The sequence below is a fragment of the Onychomys torridus genome, chromosome X (genome assembly GCF_903995425.1).
Source record: "Onychomys torridus chromosome X, mOncTor1.1, whole genome shotgun sequence".
Lineage (NCBI taxonomy): Eukaryota > Metazoa > Chordata > Mammalia > Rodentia > Cricetidae > Onychomys > Onychomys torridus.
Genome location: NC_050466.1, coordinates 33,625,583 through 33,635,138, shown reverse-complemented (window position 1 = coordinate 33,635,138; position 9,556 = coordinate 33,625,583). Strand labels below are relative to the sequence as shown.

The following is a 9,556-nucleotide window of genomic DNA, read 5'->3' as shown; positions in this document are numbered from 1 at the left end:
CTGATGTCCTACCCACTCGGCAGGATGACAGGGTCCCACAAACCTAGGGGCCAGACCGGTATTTGTGTGTGTGTGTGTGTGTGTGTGTGTGTGTGTGTGTGTGTGTGTGAAGAGTCCACTATGTACTAACGGGATGCTGAACAATTCTATTCCTGGGGACTGGATGGTCAGTTAACCATTGGCAAACACTATTGTTGCTCTTAACATTCATTCATTAAATGAATGAATGAATGAATGAATGAATGAATGAATGAATGAATGAAATTAATAATGTAAAGTCTGTCCTTCTGAACTGCCCTTGGAGAGTTTGCTATGATTAGAACACTTACAGTCTAGCGTGGGAAGACTGGCCACAGACAAACAATAAATGTAGCCAACTGAGCAGGTGTAGCGGATTAAAAAGGCAGTGGGCAAATGAACAACACACACCCCACAAGGAGACTCCAGATTAAACCCATGCAGCATCTGGCCGTGGTGCTTGCAGTCAAATGCTTTGCCCTACACGTTCCTTACTGGACAAACCAGCCCCAGGGGCAGCAGACGGTCCACTGCTGCTCTCAGAAGTCAGGGACTTGAGCTCAGGACATATGCTGATATTGCTGCCATCAAGACGCAGCTTGAGCGTGTGTTCCAATGGATAAAGCCCTGCCCACAGTGAGCTCATGCTCCCTGGAGATAGATCTAAGCAGTAGAGAGGCCATAACATAAGCATGTGTATTAACTGAGGCCCTCTGCTTCTTGTGGGAGTAACTGGAAGAGGGATTCTCAGGGCCCTCGCCTTTACAGCTTGTTCACTGGCATCATGGAGATTGCTCTCCAGTTGTAGTTGGGCCGGATGCTCTGCACTACCACCACGTTGACAACATGGCCTACAAGAGGGGTGTAGCCCATGGGGCACTTCAGTGAGTGGAAGGTGAAAAAGATGGTGTGATTCAGCACTCCTTGTTGTTTGTGGATACTAGTCACGCAGACCTGTCAAGAGAAAGTGTGGCAGTGAGTGTGGGGAAACTGAGTCCCTGGGCAGCCTGTATCTCTCCACACTCTAATCTAGCTCTAAACACTTGTTGACCCCACTGTGTTGCTGTGTCCTATCCTACCTGCTACACTGACATACTGGGCTGTGTGTCACCCACTGCCTTCCCCGGATCCAACCTCACACCAGTTAAGAGAAGATTCTTCTGGTGGTTCTGTCCTGCTGGTGAGAGGCCGTGACCTAAATATTAGTCATCAGTGGCCATTAGCCCCTGTGGTTAATGTGGACAGATCAAAGATTGACCTAAGAGGAAAAACAGGAGGAAGTGGACTATTACCACTCCCATACTCTGGCACTCTTCAAGCACATGACCTCACCTGTACCTTGTTGGAGACTCATTTCAGCTTAGCTGAACCCCAGCCCAAGTCCCAGCCCCAGCCCCGCTTTGTTTCCCACTTTCTCAGCAATGTCCTCTGGACTACTCATGTTTCTTCCTGTTGTATTTAGAATGTCCCACATGACAGTTCTCGTGGTAAGCCCTGCGACTCAGAACTGAAGTATGTGCATGTATGTTCTCTGTTACCTTTAGTTATTTCTTTACAAAGTCCTACCAATTTAATAAATGGGCCAAGGAGGTAATTCTTCCATATGTCCCTATTTCCCAGCACACCCGACAGACATCTAGTCCCAAATACCACCAAAGGAGGCTTTGAAACAAGCCAAGAGTTTGGAAAAGCAGTTACCTCTTGCAGGCGCATACACTTTGTGGCCTTCAATGAGTGTATTGTGATCTTTGATGATCCTCGCTGCAAAGAATATTCAATATCTAACCAGTCCCCTTCATAAGGTATGAAACCTAAGAGAGCTAAGAGAAAATCGAGTTGAAAATTCCACCATCTAGCTCCAGTCTCATCTGTAGAAGGCTATGGATAAAAGCAATTATATTTTAACTTTGTCAAGTAAAATTTCACTGGTTATGTTGACTTGTAATACCATGATAAAGAGAGTATTACGTGTAAAATGCAGATGGCTTATAAATCTTCCAGCCAGAATGTAAATTGATAATTCTTTCGGGTTTGTTTGTTTGGTTGAATTTTTGAGACAGGGTTTCTCTGCTGTCCTGGAACTCCTTTTGTAGACCAGGCTAGCCTCAATGTCAAAGATATGCTTACTTCTGCCTCCCGACTGCTGGGATTAAAGGCCTTTGAAACCACCCCTAGGTTCAGATATTGGTAAATTTTAGACATTGCATCTCTCCCTCTGTCTCTCTCTCCCTCCTTGTGTCTCTCCATCCTGGTGTCTCTACCTCCTTGTGTCTCTCCCTCCTTGTGTCTCTCCCTCCTGGTGTCTCTCCCTCCTTGTGTCTCTCCCTCCTTGTGTCTCTCCCTCCTTGTGTCTCTCCCTCCTTGTGTCTCTCCCTCCTGGTGTCTCTCCCTCCTTGTGTCTCTCCCTCCTTGTGTCTCTCTCTCCTTGTGTCTCTCCCTCCTGGTGTCTCTCCCTCCTGGTGTCTCTCTCTCCTTGTGTCTCTCCCTCTGTCTCTCTCTCCCTCCTTGTATCTCTCCATCCTGGTGTCTCTACCTCCTTGTGTCTCTCCCTCCTTATGTCGCTCCCTCCTGGTGTCTCTCCCTCCTTCTGTCTCTCCCTCCTTGTGTCTCTCCCTCCTGGTGTCTCTCCCTCCTTCTGTCTCTCCCTCCTTCTGTCTCTCCCTCCTTGTGTCTCTCCTCCTGGTGTCTCTCCCTCCTTCTGTCTCTCCCTCCTTGTGTCTCTCCCTCCTTGTGTCTCTCCCTCCTGGTGTCTCTCCCTCCTTCTGTCTCTCCCTCCTTGTGTCTCTCCCTCCTTGTGTCTCTCCCTCCTGGTGTCTCTCTCTCCTGGTGTCTCTCCCTCCTGGTGATTCTCTCTCCTTCTGTCTCTACCTCCTTGTGTCTCTCCCTCCTTGTGTCTCTCCCTCCTGGTGTCTCTCCCTCCTTCTGTCTCTCCCTCCTGGTGTCTCTCCCTCCTTGTGTCTCTCCCTCCTGGTGTCTCTCCCTCCTGGTGTCTCTCCCTCCTTGTGTCTCTCCCTCCTTGTGTCTCTCCCTCCTTGTGTCTCTCCCTCCTTGTGTCTCTCCCCTTGTGTCTCTCTCTCCTGGTGTCTCTCCCTCTGTCTCTCCCTCCTGGTGTCTCTCCCTCAGTCTCTCTCTCCCTCCATGTGTCTCTCACTCTGTCTCTCCCTCCTTGTGTCTCTCCCTTCTTGTATCTCTCACTCTGTCTCTCCCTCCTTGTGTCTCTCCCTCCTTGTGTCTCTCCCTCCTTGTGTCTCTCCCTCCTTGTGTCTCTCCCTCCTTGTGTCTCTCCCTCCTTGTGTCTCTCCCTCCTTGTGTCTCTGCTTCCTTGTCTCTCCCTCCTTGTGTCTCTCCGTCTGTCTCTCTCTCCCTCCTTGGTCTCTCCCTCCTGGTGTCTCTCCCTCCTTGTGTCTCTCCCTCCTTGTGTCTCTGCTTCCTTGTCTCTCCCTCCTTGTGTCTCTCCCTCCTGGTGTCTCTTCCTCTGTCTCTCCCTCCTTGTGTCTCTCCCTCCTTGTGTCTCTCTCTCCTTGTGTCTCTCCCTCCTGGTGTCTCTCCCTCTTGGTGTCTCTCCCTCCTGGTGTCTCTCCCTCCTGGTGTCTCTCCCTCCTGGTGTCTCTCCCTCTGTCTCTCTCTCCCTCCTTGTGTCTCTCCCTCCTTGTGTCTCTCCCTCCTTGTGTCTCTCCCTCCTTGTGTCTCTCCCTCCTTGTGTCTCTCCCTCCTTGTGTCTCTCCCTCCTTGTGTCTCTCCCTCCTTGTGTCTCTGCTTCCTTGTCTCTCCCTCCTTGTGTCTCTCCCTCCTTGTATCTCTCTCTCCCTCTGTCTCTCCCTCCTGGTGTCTCTCCCTCAGTCTCTCTCTCCCTCCTTGTGTCTCTCCCTCCTTGTGTCTCTCTCTCCTTGTGTCTCTCTCTCCTGGTGTCTCCCCCTCCTGGTGTCTCTCCCTCCTTGTGTCTCTCCCTCCTTGTGTCTCTCCCTCCTTGTGTCTCTCTCTCCTGGTGTCTCACTCTCTCTCTCTCCCTCCTTCTGTCTCTCCCTCCTTGTGTCTCTCCCTCCTTGTGTCTCTCTCTCCTGGTGTCTCACTCTCTCTCTCTCCCTCCTTCTGTCTCTCCCTCCTTGTGTCTCTCCCTCCTTGTGTCTCTCCCTCCTTGTGTCTCTCCCTCCTTGTGTCTCTCTCTCCTTGTGTCTCTCTCTCTGTCTCTCTCTCCCTCCTTGGTCTCTCCCTCCTGGTGTCTCTCCCTCCTTGTGTCTCTCCCTCCTTGTGTCTCTGCTTCCTTGTCTCTCCCTCCTTGTATCTCTACCTCCTGGTGTCTCTCCCTCCTTGTGTCTCTCCCTCCTGGTGTCTCTCTCTCCTGGTGTCTCTTCCTCTGTCTCTCCCTCCTGGTGTCTCTCCCTCCTTGTGTCTCTCCCTCCTGGTGTCTCTCCCTCCTTGTGTCTCTCCCTCCTTGTGTCTCTCCCTCCTTGTGTCTCTCCCTCCTTGTGTCTCTCCCTCCTTGTGTCTCTCCCTCCTGGTGTCTCTCTCTCCTTGTGTCTCTCCCTCTGTCTCTCTCTCCCTCCTTGTGTCTCTCCCTCCTTGTGTCTCTCCCTCCTTGTGTCTCTGCTTCCTTGTCTCTCCCTCCTTGTGTCTCTCCCTCCTTGTGTCTCTCCCTCCTTGTGTCTCTCTCTCCCTCTGTCTCTCCCTCCTGGTGTCTCTCCCTCAGTCTCTCTCTCCCTCCTTGTGTCTCTCACTCTGTCTCTTTCTCCTTGTGTCTCTCCCTCCTGGTGTCTCTCTCCTTGTGTCTCTCCCTCCTGGTGTCTCTCTCTCCTTGTGTCTCTCCCTCTGTCTCTCTCTCCCTCCTTGTGTCTCTCCCTCCTTGTGTCTCTCCCTCCTTGTGTCTCTCCCTCCTTGTGTCTCTCCCTCCTGGTGTCTCTCCCTCCTTGTGTCTCTCCCTCCTTGTGTCTCTGCTTCCTTGTCTCTCCCTCCTTGTGTCTCTCCCTCCTTGTGTCTCTCCCTCCTTGTGTCTCTGCTTCCTTGTCTCCCCTCCTGGTGTCTCTCCCTCGTGTCTCTCCCTCCTGGTGTCTCTCCCTCGTGTCTCTCCCTCCTGGTGTCTCTCCCTCCTGGTGTCTCTCTCTCCTTGTGTCTCTCCCTCTGTCTCTCTCTCCCTCCTTGTGTCTCTCCCTCCTTGTGTCTCTCCCTCCTTGTGTCTCTCCCTCCTTGTCTCTCTCCCTCCTTCTGTCTCTCCCTCCTTGTGTCTCTCCCTCCTTGTGTCTCTCCCTCCTTGTGTCTCTCTCTCCTTGTGTCTCTGCTTCCTTGTCTCTCCCTCCTTGTGTCTCTCCCTCCTGGTGTCTCTCTCTCCTTGTGTCTCTCCCTCCTGGTGTCTCTCCCTCCTGGTGTCTCTCCCTCTGTCTCTCTCTCCCTCCTTGTGTCTCTCCCTCCTGGTGTCTCTCCCTCCTTGTGTCTCTCCCTCCTTGTGTCTCTCCCTCCTTGTGTCTCTCCCTCCTTGTGTCTCTCCCTCCTTGTGTCTCTGCTTCCTTGTCTCTCCCTCCTTGTGTCTCTACCTCCTGGTGTCTCTTCCTCTGTCTCTCCCTCCTGGTGTCTCTCCCTCCTTGTGTCTCTCCCTCCTGGTGTCTCTCTCTCCTTGTGTCTCTCCCTCTGTCTCTCTCTCCCTCCTTGTGTCTCTCCCTCCTGGTGTCTCTCCCTCCTTGTGTCTCTCCCTCCTTGTCTCTCTCCCTCCTTGTGTCTCTCCCTCCTTGTGTCTCTCCCTCCTTGTGTCTCTGCTTCCTTGTCTCCCCTCCTGGTGTCTCTCCCTCGTGTCTCTCCCTCCTGGTGTCTCTCCCTCCTGGTGTCTCTCCCTCCTTGTGTCTCTCCCTCTGTCTCTCTCTCCCTCCTTGTGTCTCTCCCTCCTTGTGTCTCTCCCTCCTTGTGTCTCTCCCTCCTTGTCTCTCTCCCTCCTTCTGTCTCTCCCTCCTTGTGTCTCTCCCTCCTTCTGTCTCTCCCTCCTTGTGTCTCTCTCTCCTTGTGTCTCTGCTTCCTTGTCTCTCCCTCCTTGTGTCTCTCCCTCCTGGTGTCTCTCCCTCCTTGTGTCTCTCCCTCCTGGTGTCTCTCCCTCCTGGTGTCTCTCCCTCTGTCTCTCTCTCCCTCCTTGTGTCTCTCCCTCCTGGTGTCTCTCCCTCCTTGTGTCTCTCCCTCCTTGTGTCTCTGCTTCCTTGTCTCTCCCTCCTTGTGTCTCTCCCTCCTGGTGTCTCTTCCTCTGTCTCTCCCTCCTGGTGTCTCTCCCTCCTTGTGTCTCTCCCTCCTGGTGTCTCTCTCTCCTGGTGTCTCTTCCTCTGTCTCTCCCTCCTGGTGTCTCTCCCTCAGTCTCTCTCTCCCTCCTTGTGTCTCTCCCTCTGTCTCTCCCTCCTTGTGTCTCTCCCTCCTTGTGTCTCTCTCTCCTTGTGTCTCTCCCTCCTGGTGTCTCTCCCTCCTTGTGTCTCTCCCTCCTTGTGTCTCTCCTGGTGTCTCACTCTCTCTCTCTCTCCCTCCTTGTGTCTCTCCCTCCTGGTGTCTCTCCCTCCTTGTGTCTCTCCCTCCTTGTGTCTCTCCTGGTGTCTCACTCTCTCTCTCTCTCCCTCCTTGTGTCTCTCCCTCCTGGTGTCTCTCTCTCCTTGTGTCTCTCCCTCCTGGTGTCTCTCCCTCCTTGTGTCTCTCCCTCCTTGTGTCTCTCTCTCCTTGTGTCTCTCCCTCTGTCTCTCTCTCCCTCCTTGTGTCTCTCCCTCCTTGTGTCTCTCCCTCCTTGTCTCTCTCCCTCCTTCTGTCTCTCCCTCCTTGTGTCTCTCCCTCCTTGTGTCTCTCCCTCCTGGTGTCTCTCCCTCCTTGTGTCTCTCCCTCCTGGTGTCTCTCCCTCCTGGTGTCTCTCCCTCCTGGTGTCTCTCTCTCCTGGTGTCTGTCTCTCCTTGTGTCTCTCCCTCTGTCTCTCTCTCCCTCCTTGTGTCTCTCCCTCCTGGTGTCTCTCCCTCCTTGTGTCTCTCCCTCCTTGTGTCTCTCCCTCCTTGTCTCTCTCCCTCCTTGTGTCTCTCCCTCCTTGTGTCTCTGCTTCCTTGTCTCTCCCTCCTTGTGTCTCTCCCTCCTTGTGTCTCTCCCTCCTTGTGTCTCTCCCTCCTGGTGTCTCTCTCTCCTTGTGTCTCTCCCTCCTGGTGTCTCTCTCTCCTTGTGTCTCTCCCTCTGTCTCTCTCTCCCTCCTTGGTCTCTCCCTCCTGATGTCTCTCCCTCCTTGTGTCTCTCCCTCCTTGTGTCTCTCCCTCCTTGTGTCTCTGCTTCCTTGTCTCTCCCTTCTTGTGTCTCTACCTCCTGGTGTCTCTTCCTCTGTCTGTCCCTCCTGGTGTCTCTCCCTCCTTGTGTCTCTCCCTCCTGGTGTCTCTCTCTCCTGGTGTCTCTTCCTGTCTCTCCCTCCTGGTGTCTCTCCCTCAGTCTCCCTCTCCCTCCTTGTGTCTCTCCCTCTGTCTCTCCCTCCTGGTGTCTCTCCCTCCTTGTGTCTCTCCCTCCTGGTGTCTCTCCCTCCTTGTGTCTCTCCCTCCTTGTGTCTCTCCCTCCTTGTGTCTCTGCTTCCTTGTCTCTCCCTCCTTGTGTCTCTCCCTCCTTGTGTCTCTCTCTCCCTCTGTCTCTCCCTCCTGGTGTCTCTCCCTCAGTCTCTCTCTCCCTCCTTGTGTCTCTCCCTCCTTGTGTCTCTCTCTCCTTGTGTCTCTCTCTCCTGGTGTCTCCCCTCCCTGGTGTCTCTCCCTCCTTGTGTCTCTCCCTCCTTGTGTCTCTCCCTCCTTGTGTCTCTCTCTCCTTGTGTCTCTCTCTCCTGGTGTCTCTCCCTCCTTGTGTCTCTCCCTCCTGGTGTCTCTCTCTCCTGGTGTCTCACTCTCTCTCTCTCCCTCCTTCTGTCTCTCCCTCCTTGTGTCTCTCCCTCCTTGTGTCTCTCCCTCCTTGTGTCTCTCCCTCCTTGTGTCTCTCTCTCCTGGTGTCTCTCCCTCCTTGTGTCTCTCCCTCCTTGTGTCTCTCTCTCCTGGTGTCTCACTCTCTCTCTCTCCCTCCTTCTGTCTCTCCCTCCTTGTGTCTCTCCCTCCTTGTGTCTCTCCCTCCTGGTGTCTCTCCCTCCTTGTGTCTCTCCCTCCTGGTGTCTCTGCTTCCTTGTCTCTCCCTCCTTGTGTCTCTCCCTCCTGGTGTCTCTCCCTCCTTGTGTCTCTCACTCCTGGTGTCTCTCTCTCCTGGTGTCTCTTCCTCTGTCTCTCCCTCCTGGTGTCTCTCCCTCCTTGTGTCTCTCCCTCCTTGTGTCTCTCCCTCCTTGTGTCTCTCCCTCCTGGTGTCTCTCTCTCCTTGTGTCTCTCCCTCTGTCTCTCTCTCCCTCCTTGTGTCTCCCCCTCCTTGTGTCTCTCCCTCCTTGTGTCTCTGCTTCCTTGTCTCTCCCTCCTTGTGTCTCTCCCTCCTTGTGTCTCTCCCTCCTTGTGTCTCTCCCTCCTGGTGTCTCTCCCTCCTTGTGTCTCTCCCTCCTTGTGTCTCTCTCTCCCTCTGTCTCTCCCTCCTGGTGTCTCTCCCTCAGTCTCTCTCTCCCTCCTTGTGTCTCTCACTCTGTCTCTTTCTCCTTGTGTCTCTCCCTCCTGGTGTCTCTCTCCTTGTGTCTCTCCCTCCTGGTGTCTCTCTCTCCTTGTGTCTCTCCCTCTGTCTCTCTCTCCCTCCTTGTGTCTCTCCCTCCTGGTGTCTCTCCCTCCTTGTGTCTCTCCCTCCTTGTGTCTCTCCCTCCTTGTGTCTCTGCTTCCTTGTCTCTCCCTCCTTGTGTCTCTCCCTCCTTGTGTCTCTCCCTCCTGTTGTCTCTCCCTCCTGGTGTCTCTCCCTCCTTGTGTCTCTCCCTCTGTATCTCTCTGCTGTGGATATCTCTCTGTGTAAATAAAGTTCTGATTGGCCAGTGGCCAGGCAGGAAGTATAGGCGGCACAAGAGAGAAGAGAATTCTGGGAAGTAGAAGGCTGGAGAGACCCCGCCAGCCGCCGCCATGAGAAGCAACATGTAAAGACACTGGTAAGCCACAAGCCATGTGGCAAAGTATAGACTAACAGAAATGGGTTAATTTAAGATAGAAGAAGTAGATAACAAGAAGCCTGCCATAGCCATACAGTTTGTAAACAATGTAAGTTTCTGTGTGCTTTCTTGGTTGGGTCTGAGCATCTATGGCCTGGCGGGTGAGAGAGATTTGTCCTGACTGGGCCAGGCAGGAAAACTCTAACTACAAATGGCGCCCAACGTGTTGGCAAGAGTTTTCACCTAAAACCTGAGAAAAAAGATTCTAAGACGGAGCTAAAAACAGCTTCCTAGTTGTCTCTCTCAAGTTAGCAGCAGCCTGCAGTTTGAGCTACTATGGCGGGTTCCTGGAGTGTGCATCTGACCTGCAGTGTGGCGGGAATGAGGAATCTACAAGCGGCACTTTACTCTGCTGCATGGTGGATTTAGCCTTTGCTAGTTAAAAAAAAAAAGTTTCTGGGCTATGCACTGCTTTGATAGTACTGCTTCTAGACCCAGAGCTGGGGGTAAACTGTATCCACCCAATGGTTGGGAAAG

At 53.4% G+C, this 9,556-nt stretch overlaps 1 protein-coding gene across 1 annotated transcript in view; it reads right to left on the bottom strand.

Moving 5' to 3' along the window:
• Window positions 1-377: 377 nt before the first annotated feature.
• The window catches only part of LOC118574598 (cancer/testis antigen 55-like), a 27,216-nt gene continuing 18,037 nt past the window's right edge, over window positions 378-9,556 (bottom strand). Inside the window, exons 3-4 of the mRNA XM_036175552.1 lie at window positions 1,717-1,838; window positions 378-972 (exon numbers count right to left, since the gene is read on the bottom strand). Of these exons, the coding sequence (XP_036031445.1) occupies window positions 781-972; window positions 1,717-1,838 (314 nt within the window). The 3' untranslated portion in view covers window positions 378-780. The remainder of the gene's footprint in view (window positions 973-1,716; window positions 1,839-9,556) is intronic.